Source organism: Ahaetulla prasina, chromosome 17 (assembly GCF_028640845.1).
Source record: "Ahaetulla prasina isolate Xishuangbanna chromosome 17, ASM2864084v1, whole genome shotgun sequence".
Taxonomy (NCBI): Eukaryota; Metazoa; Chordata; class Lepidosauria; order Squamata; family Colubridae; genus Ahaetulla; species Ahaetulla prasina.
The window spans coordinates 2,896,057-2,918,055 of record NC_080555.1 but is presented as its reverse complement, the minus strand read 5'-3'; the positions used below and the strand labels follow the sequence as shown (position 1 = coordinate 2,918,055).

The following is a 21,999-nucleotide window of genomic DNA, read 5'->3' as shown; positions in this document are numbered from 1 at the left end:
ATACAGCCCCCCCAAAATGTTAAGCTTCAAATCTCAGCAAAGAACTCTTGCATAACTCTTGCCAAAGGGTGGAATTGTTTCCCACCCACCCCTCTTCCCTGGGATGTTTTTCAAGAGTTCCTCGCTTAATGACTCCCAAGGGAGCCTTGGGCATTTTGGAGGGTGAGCCGTTGCGGTCCTTAAGTGGGACATCCGGTGGCCTGACTTCTATTTTGGGACTGTTTTTCCCCAGGGTCATAAAGTGAATCTTTGTAGTCACATATCGTGGTGGCCTAGTGCTGGAGTCATCTCTCAGTCGGGAGGCTGTGAGTTCGATCCTAGGTAGAGGCAGATCTTTCTCTCTGGATACAATGAGTATATATATATATATATCTTTGGTTATTCGGGTTTTCTCCCACGTAAAATTGGAAGTGTCTTGGCGACGTTTCGACGAAGCCTCATTCGTCATCTTCAGGCTTCAGCTTCGTGCTTCTGGGAGCAAATTGCAAATTGCTCCCAGAAGCACGAAGCTGAAGCCTGAAGATGACGAATGAGACTTCGTCGAAACGTCGCCAAGACACTTCCAATTTTACGCGGGAGAAAACCCGAATAACCAAAGATCTACATACAAACACCCGCGAAAACCTCAGAAAACATATATATATATATATCTGCTGAATGTAACTCCGCACTGGTGACATCAGGACAGTAAAACATTGCCTGCAAGGGATTATGGGGGTCGTTAAAAGAGGATGATAAAGTGAGCCTTTGCAGTTGTTAAGCAAACCACCGAGTTGTGAAGCCGATCGATTGTGACGGATAAGTGTTAAAAGTTGGCGAAAATAACGGTCGCTTGCCTGGAACGGCGAAAAATGGTGACGACTGGTGAAAAATGCAATTGTGACCAGCGAGGGAACAGATGTAACTTCAAGGACCGGGTTATAAGTAACTTTAGGGAAGGTTTTTGTTGTAATGTGGAACTGTCGTGAAACAGCCGGTCATTAAGTGAGGAATACGTGCACGCCCTTCTCAAGATAACGAAGAAATTAAAATTCCCAGCAATAAAAATTGGGAAGCAAAACCAAGCCAAAATTAACTCTGGGGTGCTTACGATTCCTTGCTTCCAATCCCCAGTCCGGCAATCTGAAAAGTAGGTGCAGATAAGAGACTAAGGAGAATCTCGTGGGTGCTCAAAAAAATCTTGTTTTCCAAAAAAAAAAAAAACAGACAGGGGAACCGGTCTGTTTCAACCATTCGCACAGAAGGTGTAACCGCATTTTCTCAGCCAAGAGTTTTGCGACTTTTTTGTGACATCCTAGCCTGCAGAAATGCTAGCGAAGACCTCGAGCCCTCAAAAAAAGGCAGATTAAATGCTGCCCAAAAAAACAAATAAATAGAGCCACATTAATCTGCAACAGCCCCCAAACAGGAAGGATCTGGGGGGAATCTCTCCAGATTTAATCCATTTTCTTAAAAAGGATCCGGTTTTGTTGAACCTTTCATCTTAGTTATGAAAGGTGTTGCTGCTCAGAGCATAATTTGAGATGGATAATAAGCCCCTTAACTACTTTCCTTGAGTCAAGGTTGACCTTGCACTCTTGAGGACTAGAAACTTAACCAACCCCCCCCCCCCAAATCTAGCTATTTCCAAAGACAGCAAAATAAGATTGATTGATTCTTCTCTAGCATTCTGCATTTCGCACCTATTCCAGATCTGAAGTTAGCCTAGTCTGCTCAGATGAGTGCAATTTTCTTTTTTAATAAGATTCAAAATACTCTTGATAGCATATATATCAGAATTAAAAATTAATCGGGCCTCGGAGCAGAGTAAAAAATGCGTTCAGTGTTTTTTTCCAAGTAAGAACTGAGCCTCCTAAAATAACCCCCATTTGCCGTAGGAGAAAACAGCAAAATGTTTTTTAAAAAACAGTTTTATTTTGCTTTTAATTTAGTCTGATTGCGTCTGCCGGAGTTAAGAGCTGAAAAGCATATTTTTATAATGCAAGGAAAAGGAAGAGCCAATTTCTGGGTCCAGTTAGCATTTTAATCCATTAAGTGCAATAAGGTTGCAACCGAACGACTCAGCCAAAATAAAGATTTGTGTAATTCCACCCCCACCCCCTCTGCTTATACATCCTGCACAATTCCAAGACATAAAATGCATTAGGAAAAACAACATTTTTTCTTCCTTTTCAAACACAAAGTTAGAAGGCCCCAGCGAAGCTACCAAATATCCCCCTCCCAAAAAAAATTTAAAGCAACTTTTAAACATCCTCAACAAAAACTCTTAATTTTTCGCAACTTTTTCCCCACAAGAAAATTTGATGTACTTCAAGCTTGCGGGGGGAGAGGAGGGGGCTTCACAACTCCACAACTTCGTAGTCTGTTTTGATGACAAAACTTTAAAATGTGTGGCTGTAAAACAAGGTTTAAAAAAAAAATCCTGTTAAACTGTTTACACGTTATGTGTTACATCACAGCATTGTGTGGCTGGTTTGCATCTAGCCGAGCGTCGTGCCCACCCAGCTAATATTTCATGAATAGAATATTTAACTCGGGGAGGAAAATTCAGCCGAATGTGGATTGTTACAGTACAGCTGTGCGTCTTGGGCAGTGACTTTCGACTTTTTAAAGTTTCTGGTCCTCATTGAGATTGGGGAAAAAATTTTTTAAGTTGATTGCACAACTGTATTATTTTTGCATAGGGCAATTTTTAAAGTTTTGCAGCTTTCTTTGCAGGTTGACCGTGAGAACAGCCCAACCTTTTGACACAGATAGACACACACACACACACAAAACAATCCACAATCGGCAAATTGTGTTTGCAGGCCCAAGAAACTATGGTTCGTACTTCTGAATTGCTGCAAAAATCTGCAAAACTGATTCAGCAAAATTCCCAACGAGGCTTGTCTGTAAAATTGCACAGGTTTTGATTTTGGATTTTTGGACCCAACAGAACTCCGATGGTGGGAGCGATAAACCAGGATTCCTGAAGGAAGCTGATCTGAGATTAAATTTTGGCTTCTTTGATACTGGCTGGCTGGGAGCAGAAATGTATTCCCCCCCCCCCCACTTCAACGCCGTTCTGGTTTGCTTCTTTAAAACAAGCCTGGATTTGTAATCTGAATATATATATATATATATACACACATATACACATATACACACATATATATATATATTTGTTTTTGTTTTCACCCTGAGATGAAAGCTAAACCTTGTTTAGAAGTTCTGATTTTGATGATCCAAGAAGTCATTTCTGGATTAAAAGAAATGGATGTACCTTTAAATAAATTGCTTCATTGTGTGTGACCTGAACCAAGCCAACTCTAGACTTGTTACGGCTCCATAAACCAGGATTGCAAATTTTCGGTTTGCAGATTACAAATCCTGGCTTGTTTTAAAGAAGCAAACCAGAACGGCGAAATATATATATATATATATATATTTCTTCCCCTGTTTACCTCCCATTGAGAAGGTCCTTTCACTGTTCCTTCTAGGATTTGCCTTCGGATGACTTGCGGGGGGAAAACTCCTGCAAAACCCAGGGGAAAAAACCAAAAACCTCTTTAAATTGATTCCCCAAAAAGGAACATTTTATCCCATTTCTCAAAGCTGCTAATAAGCACAATTAAAACATCCAAAGCAGAATTTCTCAAATCGTAGCGAATTGAAGATGGGTGGACTTCGACTCCCAGGATCTCCCAGGTAGCCTGCTTTAAGATGGGTGGACCTCAACTCCCAGAATCCTCCACTCTGCATGCTTTAAGATGGCTGGACCTCAACTCCCAGAATCCCCCACTCTGCATGCTTTAAGATGGCTGGACCTCAACTCCCAGAATCCCCCACTCTGCATGCTTTAAGATGGCTGGACCTCGACTCCCAGAATCCCCCAGGCAGCCAGGCATCTGCCAGCCTTACCTTCCTCCAGCATGAAGGGCTGAGCCAAAGGGCGAACTTCCCAGAACTGCTCCGCGTCCAGCTTCCGTAGCGAGTTCAAGGGGAGGCTGGCGCAGCGGCCGAAGTCCACAAAGAAGACCACGGCCAGGTCGCCCAGGGGGTCCAGCACCCAGCCCCTGGGGAGGGGGAGGGGGTAGAGAAAGAGAGCCAAACAAATGTCTCAGTTCCTTTCTTTCTTTCCTTCCTTCCTTCTTTTTTTCCTTTGCTTCCTTCCTCTTCTATTTTTTTCTTTCCTTGCTTGCTTGCTCCCTTCTTCCCTCTCCCTGCCTTCCCCTCCTTTTCCTTCCTTCCTCCTTTCCTTTTTTATTTTTCCTTCCTCCCTCTATTTTTTCCTTCGCTCCCTTCTTTCTTCTCCCTGCCTTTTTCTTCCTTCCTTCCCTCCTTTTCCTTCCTTCCTCCTTTCTTTTTCTATTTTTCCTCCCTTCCTCTATTTTTTCCTTCCATCCTCGCTCCTTTCTTTCCTCTCCCTGTCTCTTTTTCTTCCCTCCTTCCCTCCTTTTTCTTCCTTCCCCCTTTCCTTTTCTATCTTTCCTTCCTTCCTCTTTTTTCCTTCGCTCCCTTCTTTCTTCTCCCTGCCTTTTTTTCCTTCCTTCCCTCCTTTTCCTTCCTTCCCCCTTGCCTTTTCTACTTTTCCTTCCTTCCCTCCCTCCCTCCCTCCGGCTGATCCCCAAATAGGGCAGGGAGACCCTCACCTGTTCCAGGCGCTCCCCTCGTTCCCGATGTCGCACTGGGCCAGGCACCGGGTGCCCCTCCGCACCTCCTGTTTGGCCAGAAAGGGCAAGGTCGACTCGGCCTCAGCCAAAGCCTTGAAGAGCTTCTCCATGGATTTGTAGCATTCCTGCATGATCAAAAGACCCCCCCCACGCCCCACAAAGAATCATTGCAGCCTCTAAATCAGCAAACTGCTCCCCAGCGGCACGAATCAAGTTTCTAGCCCTCATGAGGCTTAGAAATACTGCCAGTGCTCCCCAGCAGCATGAATCAAGTTTCTAGCCCTCATGAGGCTTAGAAATACTGCCAGTGCTCCCCAGCGGCACGAATCAAGTTTCTAGCCCTCATGAGACTTAGAAATACTGCCAGTGCTCCCCAGCGGCACGAATCAAGTTTCTAGCCCTCATGAGGCTTAGAAATACTGCCAGTGCTCCCCAGTGGCACGAATCGAGTTTCTAGCCCCCATGAGGCTTAGAAATGGCGCCCCGGCGCCCCTGCTCCCCAGCGGCACGAATCGAGTTTCTAGCCCCCATGAGGCTTAGAAATGGCGCCCCTGCCCCCCAGCAGCATGAATCAAGTTTCTAGCCCTCATGAGGCTTAGAAATACTGCCAGTGCTCCCCAGCGGCACGAATCAAGTTTCTAGCCCTCATGAGACTTAGAAATACTGCCAGTGCTCCCCAGCAGCATGAATCAAGTTTCTAGCCCTCATGAGGCTTAGAAATACTGCCAGTGCTCCCCAGCGGCACGAATCGAGTTTCTAGCCCTCATGAGGCTTAGAAATGGCACCCCTGCTCCCCAGCAGCACGAATCAAGTTTCTAGCTCTCATGAGGCTTAGAAATACTGCCAGTGCTCCCCAGCGGCACGAATCAAGTTCCTAGCCCTCATGAGGCTTAGAAACAATGCCACTGTCACAATCTACAGAGGGGGAAGCCTTTAGCCTGGGAATTCGGGGGTCAAATCCCAGTTCACGGCAAACCTCGTTAAGGACGATGGCCCAGAAGTAGGGCATCAGCGGAAACGTGTCGGTCACCAGAAGTCCCACGTCCCCCGTCAAGCTGACCACGGAACGGAGCCACTTGGCGTCTCCAAAGCAGCCATTCAGCACGTGGAACAGAAACGAACTTCTAAAAGGAAATAAAACGAGAAGCCGAGGGAGAAGGAAAGAGACGGGTACCCCTCCAGGTCATCTAGAAGAACCCCACCCCACCCCACCCCGCCCCGCCCCGCCCGTGACTTGGGATGGCATAGAAGCTTTCGAAGGAGTCCGGAGCGAAAGGGATTTTATGAGAACCAGGAAAACGAGTCAGGGATGTGGCAAACAGGCTACTCAGTTGAATTCACGCAACAAATCCATCGGGCCGAAAAACCTGTCGCCAAATTCATCATTATCACTCCAACAACTAGTAGCATCCGAGGAGGAAACCCCCCCCCCACACACACACATTTTCTCCTCCTCGCATTTGCACATACCTCATTTCCATGGGGACAGCATAGCAGGGTCTCTGGTTTACAGGGGAGATGTGGGTGGCACCTTTAGGGGAGGTTAAAAAAGGAAAAAGGAAAAGAAAAAATAAGCAAATTTGAGCCTTGATGCCAGCAAGGCTAAACATCCACGTAAATCGCAATCAAGAAAATCAAGCTCCTTAAAACGGCAGAAAAATAAATTAATTAATTAAAAAAATGGGTACGAGGCTTCCTTCCTTTTACCAGGATCAAAATAATAAAAAAATAATAATAATAGAACAAGATTTTGTACCGTTAGTAACTCCACATTGTCTGGCAGGGATCACCTCCAAATCCTACAAAAGAAAAAGGGAAAAAAAAGACATTTGTAAAGGAATAAATCCAGATCTACAATCATCAATTGCACTAAAAGCTTAAACAGAATTATTGTTTAACACAGCAGGCCCCTCCATCATGATTGGTTCAGCAAACCACAATTAAACAAACCAACATTCCGTGCAAACAACTGAAACAAGCTGAATTAGCATCCGCTCCCCCAGAACTACAGCAGGGAACTGAGCCCAAAATTGCAAAGGAATTGTGCTGGGTTTATAAAGCAATTTAAATTTAAATACTTGAACCAAAACCTATAAAAAAAATATAACGGATCTATTATGGATTTCCCGCCCCCCCCTCTGTTAATATTAAAATTTAACGCTTCACTGTTTAAATTGTGGTCAACTTACAACCACAACGGAGCCCACAGTAAGTGTGAAAAACGACCCTAAGTTTCTCTTTTCAGGAAATTTGGTCACTAAATGAACTGTTGTAAGTCAAGGACTTTCTTTAAATCTGTTTTAAAAAGCCTCCGAGAATCAGCTGGGGGGGGAAGTGAGCTCTAAGGGTTTTTGTGAGTTTTGGGGGCGGGAGGGGGACATGCACTTCCCACGTAGCATGCGTGGGATATGGATAAACCATGAATCGTGGTTTACCGGCATCTGAGTGCTGGTTTTCAAAACTTCGTGATCTTTCCTGTTTTCCATAAACGCGACGGACATCTGTCGGCCTTTTATGAGGTATCCATTCAAAAGCTGGACTGCTAATTTTGCGGCTTCCGGGGACATCAACTCCAAAAATGCAAAACTACGAAGGAATAAAAAAAAAAAATGCAGAAATTTAAACAAAGACCCTTCCCCAACTGGGCGCCCCAGATAATAGCCATCATCCCCAATGCCCATCGTCCCCAGCCCTTCTTGAGCTACCAAAGGACATCTGAGAGAGATGGGCATGTTTCCTTGGAAAGCCATCTCGTTCTTTAGCTCCCTGGCCTACCTCCCAGGGCTGTTGTGACAAGAAGGGAAGGAAGATAAACTAAGACAGACCGTCCTCGATTTTATGACAGCAATAGGAATGGAATTTATGTTGCTAAGCAAGGGGGTTGTTAAAAAGAGCCGGGTCCAAATTTCGCCGCGATTGTTCAGCGAATGGCTGTGGTCTTTAAGCGAATCATGCGGTCGTGAAGCGAATCTAGCTTCTCCTCTTGTTCGAAGCCAGTTGGGAAGGTCATAAACTGGATCACGTCATTCCGGGACGCCGCAACCGTTATAAATACATGCCCAGTGTATGGATTTTGATCACGTGACCGTCGGAACGCCACAACGGTCGTAAGTGTGAGGATGGAATCTAAGTCACTTTTTTCTGGGCCCTTGTCGCTTCGAATGGTTGTCCAATCAGGCCCGATTCGCTCAACAACACATCTTGTTTAGCGACGGAAATTCTGGCCTCCCTCAAAAATTCAAATTTTGAGGTTTGTTTTTTTTTTTTAAATAGAAACGCCGGCCTACCTTTTAAAAGAATTACTGTTTTTCCTCAAAGATTTGATCCCAAAATCCTTGAATAAGAAGGCAATTTCTTCCTAATGAAGAAATAATAAAATAAACAAGAAATTCAGGAAACATAGATTTTTTTTAAAAATCCAATTGTTTGGGTCTGGGAAAAAATTAAAATTAAAGATTCCTCAATTGGAATTATTGGGCCGAAATGTTTCCAGGCGATCTGGGTTTTATAAAGAAGATTTTTTTGAGACAAAAATAGATGACAATCGTCCCAAACTGATCGTGTCGTATTTTATTTATCTATCTATTAAATTACTGTATTTGATTCCAATTTTATTTTAAACCGTATCTGATTCCAACTTCATTTGAAATCGTGTTTTATTCCAACTTCATTTCAAATCATGTTTTATTCCAATTCCATTTTAAATTGTTTTTATTAGATTCATAATTTGTGTCTGGAACTCTGCACTTTGATAAGGGCCAATAAACCCAAACCGATCCATTTTCAATGGGCTGCGCCGTTTTTATTGCACAGCTGCTACGGATATTTGATATGCAGCGAAATTTTATTTCTTTAGGTGCATATTTCATGTTACTAGTCCACATGAACCCTCTCAAGGAACGGCTCTGGATGGTGATTAAATTATTTGAGAGTTTGGGCTAAAAAAAACCCCAATAAAGCCCGGTCTCATTGTAATATCAAAAGTATTTTTATAAAGACTTTTTAATTTCACTTACAATTCTCTCTTGCTTAGCAACGGAGTTTCTGGCCTCTGTTGTGGCCATAAGTCAAGGACTAACTGTATCTATTGCGTTTGTGGTGTCTGGGCGTAAAATAAACAAATGGAGAAAACCCACCTCTTTGATATCCAGCGGGAGATTCCCAACGAATATTTCCTTCTGTTTTAAAAGCCCTGAAAAAGCAAATTTGGGTTAGGAACCAGTAAAATATGAAAAAAAGACAACAGAGCAGAAAAAGACCCTCCCTCCCTTTCTCTCCCTTCTCCTTCCTTCCTTCCTTCCCTCCCTTCTCCTTCCTTCCTCCCTCCTCCCTTTCACTTCTTCCTTTCTCCTCCATTCCTCCCTTCCTTTTCCCTCCCTTCTCTTTCCGTCCTTCCTCCTCCCTTCTTCCCACTTCCTTTCTCCTCCTTTCCATTCCTCCCTCCTCCTTCCTTCCTTTGCCCCTTCTTCCCACTTCCTCCTCCCTCCTTTCCACCCTTCTTTCTTCCTCTTCCCTTCTTTCCACTCCTTTCTTCCTTCCTTCTTCCCTTCTGCCCCCTCCCTCTCTTCCATTCCCTCCTACCTTCCTTCCTCTTCCCTCCTTTCCACCTCCTTTCCTCCTTCCTTCCACTTCTTCTTTCCTCCTCCCTTCCTCCCTCCTGCCTCCCTCTCTTCCATTCCCTCCTCCCCCCCTTCCCTCTCCTCTTCCTCCCTTCCTCCTCCCTTCTTTACTCCTCCCTCCCTCTCTCTTCCTTCCTCTTCTCTCCCTCCCTTCCCTCCCATTCCCTTCCTTCTTTCCTCCTCCCTCCCTTCCTTCTACCTCCTTCCCTCTCTTCCATTCCCTTCCTTCTCCCTCCCTCTCCTTCCTTCCTCGCCTCCCACTTCAGCCAATTTGTCTGGCTTTTCCATGCCTTTAAACAATTCTAAAATCAGCACCCGTAAAGTTAGGTGGTGGCTGTGAGTTCCTTAGGTCATCCTGCCAGGATAAGCAAGGACCACCACCACCCCTTGCATTTGGGACCACGGGAAGCATTCGGAGGAGGGGGGGTTTGCATCATAACAGGGGCCCCATCCTTTTCCTCGCCTGCTGTGACTTTCTGGCCGGAAAAGCCAATAAAAACATCCATAGGTCTTAATTTTTTTGGGGGGGGGGCATTGCTTGAAACCCATAAATGATAAAATTCTGGGCCGCCCCTTAATTCTCACGCCTTGTATCTCTTAATTGCACACCTTCGATCGACTCTTAAACTCACCTGAATGTTTCAAGGGATTCGCCTTAACCAGTTTCTTAGCGCCTGGCGAACAGGGATGTTCGTAGCCGAGTCTTAACCTACAAACCAGGTTAGGACAAACTAGGATTTAATAATTGCCACCTCTTGCAAATCTCGTTTTGCGTTTGCGTAAACCCTCAGCCTTGGCTAACTTGAGAAATTTCAACCTTAAAACCCGGTTAAAATCTGTCATTCGAAATCTAGCTCCAGGAGACTCCGCCTTCTTTCAGGCCCCACCCACCACCTGCTTAGCCCCGCCCACCGTAAGAAAAAAAAAACACAGAGGAAACGCAACTCCCGAACACAGAACCTTACACATTACACAATTCTTGCTTTGCGGCTCACAAGCCAGGAATCTGGGGGGGAAACGGTAAGAAACCCCTCAAAAAAATAAAATAAAATAGCGTATTAAGCACCCATGCGAGGTATTGCAGGGTTGTTGTTTTTAAGTAAAACTCCCAAGTGTGCAAGGAGAGCGTGCAAAACAGGTTAACTTGCAACTGAATCCTTAGCAAGGATTATTATTTAGAATATTTTGTCCTCCCTACTCACATCTTGCTCCGGTCACTGTGCAAGACTCAGCACGACACCCTAAAATAATAATATTAATATGATTAATATTTTTTTTTTAAAAAAACTGTTGACATCTCTTGACCATGACCTTAAAATATTCTTATAAAAATACCAAAAACTTCTGCTAAACTTCTGGGTGTCACCAACCACAATATTATTACTCATTCATCATAAATATAGCCTAAATTACTCATTCATCATAAACATATGGATATAAATAAATCATAAACATTCACGATTATTAGATGCTGCTGGAGTCCCTGTCGTTCCGTTTACATATACGCGAGGCCTGCGACTCGAAACAAAAAAGCAAACCATTTTAAAAATATTTACAAATACTTTGTAAATACAAAAAGTTTGAATACACAAAACACAGCAAACTTAAAGATACAAATCTAAGATACACCACAGAAATATTTACATTTAGGTTATTTATTTCTTTAGCTTATGGCACATCAGACGTGGACTAGCCATATCTATATCTATCTATCTATCTATCTATCTATCTATCTATCTATCTATCTATCTATCTATCTATCTATCTATGAGATAATTTTGTATTAATGGAATGACAAGAGTTGGAAGGGACCTTGGAGGTCAGTTAGTCCAACCCCCCCCCCTACTCAAGGATTAAAGACCTTAGTACGGTAATACTGCTTAATACACACCGAGGTGGAAATAAAAATGAGAAAGGGTCAAATCAGAGCAACTAAGATTGTATCACGATTCCCTGCAGGAAAGGCTAGCAGGAGGATGGGTATTGTAGTCTCCCGGCTTAGGGGAAGTGTGGTTAAGAATGAAGGGGGTAATAGCATTATTTCCATGGAGAATTTAACCACGCTGCAACAGCAAAATTGGGGCTATTTTTTTTTAACGTCTGGACGAGGACGTGTTTTTCTTCCCCCAAAACGCCTCTGCTATTATTATTAATATTATTATTTTGCATTTATTTTTAAAGGCAAAAAGTTTTTGTGGGTGGGTGGGTGGGTGGGTGGGAGAGAGGCATTTGGGGACGTTGGAAAAAGCAGAGAGGAAAACTCCGCGGTTGCAAAGGGGCGTCTGCAAAGAGGAAAGGGACTCACTTCGGATTGCTCACCTGGGGAGAAGACGAGAGGCGCGAATTCGGAGCAAACACAGGCGAAAACTCGCACGAGGCTATCCAGGCGCAGCGGCAGCGCGGGTTTTGCGCCGGCGCGCCTTCCTCTCCCCCGCCCCCACTCTGGCTCTCAATGGGGGGGGGAGGGAGAGGCATTATTACGGAGTGGATCCGGATTGGATGCATGGGCGAACGTCTTTATGCATTAGATAGGTAAGAAGGTGAAGTATACGTTTGTGTGTGTGTGCATTTTTAACAAGGTAGGTAGGTAGGTAGGTAGGTAGATAGATAGATAGATAGATAGATAGATGATAGATAGATAAATAAATAGATAGAGATAGATAGATAGATAGATAGATAGATAGATAGATAGATAGATAGATAGATAGATAGATAGATAGATAGATAGATAGATAGATAGATAGATAGATAGATAGATAGATAGATAGATAGATAGATAGATAGATAGATAGATAGATAGATAGATAGATAGATAGATAGATAGATAGATAGATAGATAGATAGATAGAGATAGATAGATAGATAGATAGATAGATAGATAGATAGATAGATAGATAGATAGATAGATAGATAGATGATTGATAGATAGGTAGATAGATATGACAGAGCAGATAGATAAAGAGAGAGAGAGAGAGAGATGGAGAGAGGTAGATAGATAGATATATGATAGATAGATAGATAGAGATATGGAGATAGATAGATAGATAGATAGATAGATAGATAGATAGATAGATAGATAGATAGATAGATAGATAGATAGATAGATAGATAGATAGATAGATAGATAGATAGATAGATAGATAGATAATAGATAGATAGATGATGGATGATTGATTGATGATAGTTAGATATGACAAAGAAGATAGATGATAGATAGATGATTGATTGATAGATATGACAGAGAAGATAAATTATGATTGATATAAATAGATAGATATAGATATATAATTGATATCATAGATAGATATAATTAGCAATAGATAGAAGCTAAATTATGATTGATATGATTGATATGAATAGATATAGATATATAATTGATATAGATAGATATAATTAGCAATAGATAGAAGATAATGATTGATATGAAGAGATAGATATATGATTGATATCATAGATATATATAGCAATAGATAGATGATAGATAGCAATAGATAGTAGATAGTTATAGTTAGCGATAGATTATGATTGATATGAATAGATAGATATAGATATATGATTATTATAGATAGATAGATATAATTAGCAATAGATAGAAGATAGATAATGATATGATTGATAGGAATAATTATAGAGAGAGACAGATATAGTTAGCAATATAGAAGATAGATAGATAGATAGATAGATAGATAGATAGATAGATAGATAGATAGATAGATAGATAGATAGATAGAGTTAGCAATAGATAGATAATGATTGGTATAATTGATATGAATAGCTAGAGATAGATATATGATTGATATGATAGGTAGGTAGGTTGGTAGATAGATTAGATCGATATAGTTAGCAAGAGAGAGAGAGAAGATACCCAGGAGCTGCCAGGGGGCAAAAAAAAAAAGCAACGCTTTACCGCCGCCTGGCGGCCGCCCGAAGCATCACAACCGAATTCTGCTTTCAACTCAAGCCGCGACCCACGAAAAGTCTTCAGCGAATAAATAAGAGTGCATAAAAACGCGTCCCGTGACCGGGGAAGTGGGGGGAAGCTTCCCCTTCCCACTCCTCTAATTTTCTCCCCTGCCCCTTTCACCATGTAGCTTCCAGCGCCCCCCTGCCGCGTTCCAAATAAAATGGCTTTTTTTTTTTAAAGAACGGGGGGGGGGAGTCAAAAATACCATTGAAATACTTGCATCCAATTTGATATCCTGGGAAGAAAAAAATGATAATTAATTTAGCTTTTCCCCCCCCTTATATTAGTTTGCAAAGTTTCTTATTTCAGCAGGCTGCGCGGGTCTGGCGCAGCCCCTGCGCGCGCCCGCGCTTCCCATCTGCGCGCCCCCGCCTCATCCAAGCCCCCCCCTCCTCTCCGGATCTGGGCGGGGGAGGCCGCCCCCTCCCTCCTTCCCTCCCTCCCTCCCTGCGCGAGCCAGAGCAAAGCTCGCAAAGTTGCGCGAAGCTCAAGCCAACTCTTCGCACAGGATTGCGCGCGTGGGGGGTAGGGGGCGGGGAATTGCAACTGGAGAAGAGGGAGGGGGGTCTTCCCCCACCCCTGGGCTGGGGAAAGAGGCTTTGGGGAGGGGGAGGATCTGGGAGGGACAGCCCCCCCATTTAGAGCCCTTCTCCCATCTCCTCCGCTTTGGAGACCCCCTGAGATTCGGGTGGGTGGGTGGGTGGGTTGTCCTGATGCATTTCTATTTTGGGTAGGTGGGGGGAAGCAACCCCCCCCCTTTGTTTGCCCTCTACACCCGGGGAGAAAAAAAGCCCACTCTCCAGCATTTAAAATCAGGGGCGCTCAGCCACCGAAACTGGCTCAGAAAAACGGGGTTCGATTTAGCTAGCCCCCTACTTCCCTCCCCTCCAGATCCTTCCATCTCTTCTTCCTATTTTTAAATGACAAAACCCCCCTCCCCTTGCTGGTTTATCCCACCCCCCCTCCCCTTTATTGCAGTTTCCAACTTCCCAAAACTCCGGAAAAAGTCCAGCCAAATGGATCTTCGTTTCGGCTGAACCGAGAGTGATGCTGAGATTTGGGGTACGCAAATAGTCTTGGGGTTATGAAGCATCGGAAAAGGGGTTTTTCCTCGCTCTTGATGCCGTTGTAGGGGGGGTCTGTAGGGGGGGGTCCATCGGAGGCAGGAGGTGCTGGGGGGGGAGGCAGAGAGCCCCGTTATTGGGGGGGTTCTTCCTGGGGTCCCAAATCCGGGGTATGCCTTGGGGACCTTCCTTCTGCTGGACTTGGCTTTCTCAGTTTGCAAGCGGGGTGCAGCTTCCCAGTTGGGGTGCTAGAGGGTGGACTGGGGACCCCAGGAAAAAAAATTGGGGTGGGGGGGCGCCTTCTTGACTTCGTCCGGGCACCATGGCTGCCAAGTGGTTCAAAGAATTCCCCGCCAACCTCAAAACCGTCTCGGATCGTCCAAAACCCAACAGCGGGCATCATGTGAGCAAATCCAGCGCCGGTGCCCGAAAAAACGTCGGATCGGCCGAAGCCGGACTGGCATCGCTGCCCGGGAAGAACCGGAAGAACTCGGCTACCGAGCTGGTTGGCACCAAGACTCCGTTGGCACCCGGGAAAGATGGAACAAGTAGCCGGTTATCCCGAGACAATCTCCAGGGACTTTTGCAAGCCGCCGCGGGGAAGATGCGCAAGAATTCGCGGGTGGAAGGGCCCCCCCCGGAGGATCCCGGCTGGGGGGCCCCCAAAGGAACCCCCAGTTGTGGGGGGTACATCAATCGTCTCATCAAAGTCAACGCCCAGGAGAAAAACGCGAAGAACTTTTCAGGAGCAGCCCCCAATCCCAATCCGGTCCCGCCGGCCGAACCGGAGAAGCCCAAGCAAGAAACGGTAAAGGTACCATTACGGTTTGCCACTTTCTGGGGGGTTTTGGAAGATGAAGGGGGTTTGGGTGTGTGTGTTGCCTTTGCCATCCGTTGGAGGTGTTTTTTTTTTTTAAATGGGGGTCCGGTTTGGAAGGAAGACGAGCAAATGGTAGGAATTTTTTTTTTTTTTTTAACCAAAAAAGTTTTGCCGTCAGTTGATTTTGTGGGCTTTGGTTTAAAAATTGGGATCCTCTGCTTCCCATTTGGGAAGACGGTGAAGAGATCTTACAAAATCCAGTTTTGGAGAAAAAGGATCCAACAATGTTTATGGCTGGTCTGAAGCCTCTTTCTAATTTTCTTCAGCCAGACTGCAAGCGAAGAAGTAGGGAAGGAAGGAAGGAAGGAAGGAAGAAAAAGAAGGAAGGAAGGAAGGAAGGAAGAAAAAGAAAAAAGGAAGGAAGGAAGAAGGGAGGGAAGGAAGAAAGAGAAAGAAAAGGGAGGTTGGTAGGGAAGGAAAGAAAGAGGGAAGAAAGAGAGGGAGTGGGAGGGAAGGAAGAAGGGAAGAAGGGAGGGAAGGAAAGAAAGAGAAAGAAAGAAAGAAAGAGCAAGAGGGAAGGAAGGAGGGAAAAAGGGAGGGAAGGAAGAAAAAAAGGAAAGAAAGAAAGAAAGAAAGAGAAGGGTGGTGGGTAGGGAAGGAAGGAAAGAGGGGAGAGAGAGAAGGGAGGGAGAGGGAAGGAAGGAAGGAAAAAGGAAAGAAGAAAAAGAAGGAAAGAAGAGAAATAAATAGATAGATAGATTGATAGATTGATGAGAAATGTAGTATTTCAAACAGGATTCTCAGCCCATGTTAACAGTTTGCACACTGAAAGAACCTGGATTGAAAGAATCTGAAAAGGGTTCAAAATTTATATTTTAAGGATTTAGGGGAGTTTAAATCTAGTAGATGCCCAAAGAGAAATTTCTTATGGGTCTTTATCAATGTTTTATATATATATATATATATATAAACTATTTTAAGCCTTCCAGAGTCGCTTGGATGGACAGTTGCGCGGCACGGAAGTTTAATCAATAAGCTATAAAATGATGGTTTTATTTTTAAATCCATTTTTGGGCAGGTTATCATTTTGGAAGATTACGCCGATCCTTACGATGCCAAACAGACTAAGGGCCAACGAGATGCTGAAAGACTGGAAGAGAATGACGGCTACATGGAGCCGTACGACGCGCAACAGATGATAACCGGTAATCATGGTTTGTTTCAGAAGAGATCAAGGTTGCTTTCGAACTCTGCTCCTTAACCTTCCCCCCACCCCACCCCTCACTGGATCAAATATTCGGGCAAAACGGCAGAAAAAAGTTACCGTCGTAACTTCGGTCACTAAATGGACGGTTGTAAGTCCAGGACAGCCCCTCCATGCTTAGTAGCCTCTTTGACACCCCCACCCCAAATTTTAACCTGGTTTTAAATCCCCCACCCAACCGCCTTCTGACGCTGAAGAGCGGGAGACGTAATTTTTCCAGATCATCGGACATTTGCAACGCGCGGCGGCGGCGAAAAGCGGCAACAATGCCAAATTCACACAAAATGAGCTGGAGTTTTGCCCGGTGTAACTAGAACTCCCCACCCAGAGCCGAGACAGCCTGTAGTGGAAAAACAGGAAATTTTAGCACCGGAAGTTGGAATAAAAACAGGCCATTATATCGGCAGGAGACACGGATGAGACGAGAAGCAATTGGGGGGAATTGATGTCCCCCCCGCCGGTCTTAAAATTTTCAGCCCATTTGTGCTCCTTTGGTTGAGCCTCCGGGTTTGGTTCGGTTTTTGAGTCCTCCTTGCAAACCGGGCTTGGTGGTGTGTGTAACCGGGGTTTCTGAGCCTATGCAGAGTGTCCCTTGTTTTGGTTGTTGAAAAGAGTCCTTCTTGTTTTTCACGAAAGGAAACGCCTTGCAAAGTAAACGGGGTGAGAAGGGATAAAGAAAGGGGCCCCGGCTTTGATCAGAGGAAAGGCGTGAGCTAAGGTTCATGAGGACTAGGAACGCTGTAGTGGGTTTGTTTCGCTCCTTTAAAAAAGGAGTTATTGTTTATGGTTTGGGTGAGCGGAGAACAAAAATGGGATTAGAGCAGAAAAGGAAAGACGTTAATTTATACATTTGGTTATACAACTGCGATAAAAACATCAGAATTTCTTTTTCTTTCTTTCCTTCCTTCCTTCCTTCCTTCCCTCCTTCCCTCACACTCACTCACTCCCTAAAAGTATATCATTTATCTATCGTTTTTTCTTTTTCTTTCTTTCTCTCTTCCTTTCTTTTTTTCTTTCCTTTTTGCTTGTTTTTTCCTTCCTTCCATCCTCTTTCTTTCTTTCTTTCTTTTTCTTTTTCTTTTCTTTTTCTTTTTCTCTCTCTCTCCCTCTTTCTTTCTTATTTCTTCTTCTTCCTTCTGTCAGGCCTGGAAGCTATATTTTAACCTAGTTTGATTTCATTGGGGGTGTTACTTGGAAACCTGACAACTTCCTTCCTTCCTTCCTTCCTTCCTCCCTTCCTTCCTCCTTCCTTCCTTCCTTCCTTCCTTCCTTCCTTCCTTCCTTCCTTCCTTCCTTCCTTCCTTCCTTCCTTCCTTCCTTTCTTTCTTTCTCTCTCTCTCTCTCTTCAACTTATATTAAATGAAAAAACCACACCCTCTTAGCACCCGATAAACATATTTCCACCCATGTCTTCACCCACCCCTCTGTCCTTCCTTGTAGAAATCCGACGACGGGGCTCGAAAGACCCCTTTGTGGGGAAAGCTGTCCAGCTTCTGGGTGAGCCAGGAGCTAAGGGAGACCCGGGGGTCAAAGCCCCAGCCTCCAAACCCCTGCAGCTTTACGACACCCCGTACGAACTGGCCGAGACGGGCTCCAAGTTCGAGATACGCCTCCCTTCGAGTGATGAACGGCCACCGGCCGAGTACGAGCAGCCCTGGGAATGGAAGAAAGACCAGATTGTAAAAGTTTTCTCCGGTAAGGAAAAGAGGGGTGCCAAAATTGGGCAGATCGTGTCTCACAAAAATATAGATTTTGGTCCAGTGGAGATTTTCCTGCAGGGGATCAGTTCGAACAGAGAGAAGTAAGAAAGATAAATTTGGAAGCACTTGGGCAATTCGTTTAAATTCTGGTTTACTTATCGTTTAAATTTGGCTAACGATTTTGCCCGAGTTTTCATTGGTCGGCAATGTGTTTGGGATCGAAACCACTTTCGCGTTTTTGCATCATTGGTGTCTAACCGGGGAATCTCGGCTTGTTCATATCCTGAGCCATCAACAAACCCGAACGTGGCTTCGCATCCTGGTTTGTTTGCAGAGGAGGTCAGCCGAGTCTGGCCGAGCCTGAAAAGGGGAGCCCTCTTTCACAATCTTTGCATCTCTCTCTTCCAGTGCAGTTTGAGGGTTCGGAGAAAGTCGTGACGGCCGCTGAGATGGTGGTCTCGCCACCCCAGCCTCAACCCTGCCCGAAAAACTGGCCCTCCAAGAAGGGGAAGCCTCCCACGGGAATCGAACCGGGGATGGATGGAGAACCGGTGGATTCTGCCCTCGTCTTGGAGAAACAGCCGTAAGACACCCGGGATCTGGTCTAGCGTCCTTCTTAAATCTTATCTATTTGTGTCCTCAAACTGTGTCTTAGTCTTGGCAACTTTAAGAGGGGTGGACTCTGACTCCCAGAATCCCCCAGATTGCATGCTTTAAAATGGGTGGACTCCAACTCCCAGAATACCCCAGTTTGCATGTTTTAAGAGGGGTGGACTTCAACTCCAAGAATTCCCCAGTTTGCATGCTTTAAGATGGATGGAATCCCAACTCCTAGAATTCCCAGCTTGCATGCTTTGATGGGTGGACTTCCACTCCCAGAATTCCCCAGCCAGCATGCTTTAAGAGGGGTGGACTTCAACTCCCAGAATCCCCCAGCTTGCATGCTTTGATGGGTGGACTTCAACTCCCAGAATTCCCCAGCCAGCCTGCTTTAAGATAGGTGGACTTCAACTCCCAGAATTCCCCAGCCAGCATGCTTTAAGAGGGGAGGACTTCCACTCCCAGAATTCCCCAGCCAGCCTGCTTTAAGATAGGTGGACTTCAACTCCCAGAATTCCCCAGCCAGCATGCTTTAAGAGGGGAGGACTTCCACTCCCAGAATTCCCCAGCCAGCCTGCTTTAAGATAGGTGGACTTCAACTCCCAGAATTCCCCAGCCAGCATGCTTTAAGAGGGGAGGACTTCCACTCCCAGAATTCCCCAGCCAGCATGCTTTAAGAGGGGTGGACTTCAACTCCCAGAATTCCCCAGTCAGCTGAGGATTGTGGGAATTACCTGCTCTGCATGACCTCCGCAAAAAAGAGCGTGGACCGGATGGGAAAATCCCATTTTCGCCTTCCTTGCAGATGGTTCCATGGCTCCATCACCCGAGCTGAGGCCGAGAGCCGGCTGCAGCCGTGTCCGGAGGCCGGCTACCTGGTCCGCACCAGCGAAATGGGCCCCACCAAATACTCCATCGCCCTCAAGTGAGTGACCGAAACCCTGCTCGGCTCAGGAACCGAGTCCAGACCCCTGCCAATATGTGCCTACAGGTAGTCCTCGACTTACGACGCTTCATTTAGTGACCGAAGTCACAACAGCCCTGAAAAAAAGTGACTTAGGACCATTTTTTAAAAACCCTTGCAATCATTGTAGCAGGGGAGGTTTCGAAATTCAGACGCTTGGCAACCGACTCGTATTTACGGCGGTCGCGTCCCGGGGTCCTCGGTTTTGCGACCGTCCGACCAGCCGAGTCGAGGGGGAAACACCGGATGCGTCGAACGACGAACTGCTCCTAACGTCACATCTGTGCTGATTCCCTTAACGACGATGGCCAGCCATGCAGCAAAATTCACTTAATTGTCTCACTTAGCAACGGATAGCTGGGGCTCGGTTGTAGTCGTAAGTCGAGGGTTCTCTGGGTTGGCCCTTCCATCCCTTTGGTGGTTTTTTTTAAAAAAATTATTATTATTATTATTATTTGTTTTAAATTCTGACTCCTCTCTCCCTGCGCCTGGCTCGAAACCGGGGCTGGGCGTGACCGAGTTTCCTTCCTCAGGACGCTGGACTTTGAAACAAATCAAGGAAAACAAGAGAGGGGACTTGTGTGTGTGCGATTGTGTGCGATTGTGTGTGAGAGTTGAGAACCCGGGAGCTCAGCTAAGTGGGAAGGAAGGCTGGGCAGCCCACTCAAAACAGATTCTCCCTTTCTGAGTCTCCCTCTTCCCTTTTCGGATATTTGTGGAGGTGGAGGGTGGGGTGGGGGCTTCTGGATCCATCCCCTCCCCCTTGGAGAATAAAAATTAAAAACATCCCATTTAAACATGCTTTTAACAAGAAAGGATCTCTTTTCCAAAAGAAAGGATTCCTTTAAAGAAAAGAAAGGAAGCGTTAAAGAGTAAGCATTTCTTTTCCAAAGAAAGGACGCTTTAAAAAGACGCAGAATTCTTAAACGGGGGTGGGTGGGGGTTGGACCCCCTCTTTCAAAAGCAGCCCCCCCCCAAAAAAAATATATAACCTGGACGGCTCGGTAACAGAAATACAACAGAATAAGGGAACAATAGAATAACAGAGTTGGAAGGGACCTCAGAGATCTTCTAGTCCAACCCCCTGCCCAAGCAGCAAACCGTCTCCCGTTTTGTCCAATCTCTTCTTAAAAACTTTCAACGATGGGGCACCCAAAACTTCAGGAGGGAGCTACTGATTAATTTGCCTGGGATTACAGAATAACATTAATAATATTAATATTATTATTAATAATAATAATAATTTGGCAATAGAATAAGTTTTTTAATCGTTGTTTTTTAATCTGTATTTATATGTATTTTAATTGCCTGTGAACCGCCCTGAGTCCTTAGGGAGATAGGGCGGTATATAAATATGAAAAATAAAAATAAATAAATAAATAATAAATAAATAAACAGAGTTGGAAGGGACCTTGGAGGTCTTCTAGTCTGACCCCCTTCCTCAAGCAAGAAACCCTATCCAGTTTCAGCCAAATGTTGTCCAATCTCTTTTTTAAAAAAAACCTCCAGTGTTTTTCACAAAGAAACCAGGGTCGTGTTAACTAATATTCTTTTTTTTTTTTGCGGGGGGTGTGTGCTCTCTCTCTCTCTCTCTCTCCATCTCCATCTCCCAGGACCAGCCAGGGTTGCGTCCACATCATCGTGGCCCAAACGAAGGACCATAAATATACTCTGGACCAAGCCGGCGGCCTCTTCGACACCGTCTCCGAAGTAGTTGGCTACTATTCAACCGAAAAGCTCCCCTTCAAAGGAGCCGAACACATGACTCTCCGTTATCCGGTCTCGATTCCAAGCAAGGTCCCTTAAATCTCCCATTTTAGACCAGTTTGGGAACGGCGGTACCGACTGGGGAAATGCAGTGGACAACCGGACAGTCGCTCCAGTCGACGGCGGCCTCGGCGAGCCTTCGCTTCGGCCGGAAATGTCGGTCCATCTTTTTCTTCCTTCTCCAGCAAATTTTATTCCCGATGCAGTAGGATTGGACTTTTGGGGAGGGGGATAGAGCAGAGGGGGCTGGGTTCCCCCCCCCACCGCCCTTTTGCTGGCCGCTGAATTGATAGCCGTGGAATTGGAACACCGTCGGTCCGTAGCTGCGTCAGACCTACCCGGTGTCTTTTTCGAGCCAAATTCTCGGAGTTTTCTTTAACGAGATTTATTGAGAAGAAAAGAAAAATCCCAGCAATTCCAGTCAATTGCTGTGAAAAGCAAAGTGGTTTTGCTTGGGCTAAACTGGGAGGTTTTGATTTATTATTATTATTATTTTTCTTAAAGGGTTTTCTTAGGGATCTGGTGTTCCTCCAGAAATCAAATTAAAAAAGCTCAAAATTTGAGTTTCGATTTCTTTTTGTAGCA

At 45.0% G+C, this 21,999-nt stretch overlaps 2 protein-coding genes across 5 annotated transcripts; one reads left to right on the top strand and one right to left on the bottom strand.

Moving 5' to 3' along the window:
- Window positions 1–1,591: 1,591 nt before the first annotated feature.
- On the bottom strand, window positions 1,592–11,776 carry TDRD10 (tudor domain containing 10). The gene is made up of 13 exons (XM_058160731.1): window positions 11,753–11,776; window positions 11,591–11,649; window positions 9,904–9,980; window positions 8,789–8,844; window positions 7,940–8,010; window positions 7,088–7,238; window positions 6,409–6,451; window positions 6,123–6,183; window positions 5,629–5,776; window positions 4,632–4,777; window positions 3,901–4,055; window positions 3,444–3,514; window positions 1,592–2,394 (listed from the first exon to the last, which is right to left on the bottom strand). The coding sequence occupies exons 1-13, from the start codon at window positions 11,774–11,776 to the stop codon at window positions 2,311–2,313; spliced, it is 1,146 nt and encodes a 381-aa protein (XP_058016714.1). The 3' UTR covers window positions 1,592–2,310.
- A 2,687-nt stretch (window positions 11,777–14,463) lies between these two features.
- SHE (Src homology 2 domain containing E) lies at window positions 14,464–21,625 on the top strand. Of its 4 annotated transcripts, none has more exons than XM_058160799.1 (6): window positions 14,464–15,107; window positions 16,198–16,324; window positions 17,824–18,078; window positions 18,492–18,666; window positions 19,489–19,608; window positions 21,261–21,625. In XM_058160799.1, exons 1-6 carry the CDS (start codon window positions 14,622–14,624, stop codon window positions 21,451–21,453), a joined length of 1,356 nt encoding a protein of 451 aa, XP_058016782.1. In that variant the 5' UTR covers window positions 14,464–14,621; the 3' UTR covers window positions 21,454–21,625. The 4 variants fall into 4 exon arrangements, with proteins under 4 accessions (XP_058016782.1, XP_058016780.1, XP_058016781.1 ...); XM_058160797.1 differs by having other exon boundaries at window positions 16,198–16,333; XM_058160798.1 differs by having other exon boundaries at window positions 14,464–15,113.
- Window positions 21,626–21,999: the final 374 nt, after the last annotated feature.

Coding starts and splice junctions, on each gene's coding strand:
- TDRD10 (XM_058160731.1), bottom strand. CDS start 11,776: ATGCATCCAATCCGGATCCACTCC. Junction 9,981..11,590: donor GCCTCTCGTCTTCTCCCCAG/GTGAGCAATCCG, acceptor CCTGGTTTGTAG/GTTAAGACTCGGCTACGAAC. Junction 8,845..9,903: donor GAATCCCTTGAAACATTCAG/GTGAGTTTAAGA, acceptor TTGCTTTTTCAG/GGCTTTTAAAACAGAAGGAA.
- SHE (XM_058160796.1), top strand. CDS start 14,622: ATGGCTGCCAAGTGGTTCAAAGAATTCCCCGCCAACCTCAAAACCGTC. Junction 18,667..19,488: donor CTCGTCTTGGAGAAACAGCC/GTAAGACACCCG, acceptor CCTTCCTTGCAG/ATGGTTCCATGGCTCCATCA. Junction 19,609..21,260: donor AAATACTCCATCGCCCTCAA/GTGAGTGACCGA, acceptor TCCATCTCCCAG/GACCAGCCAGGGTTGCGTCC.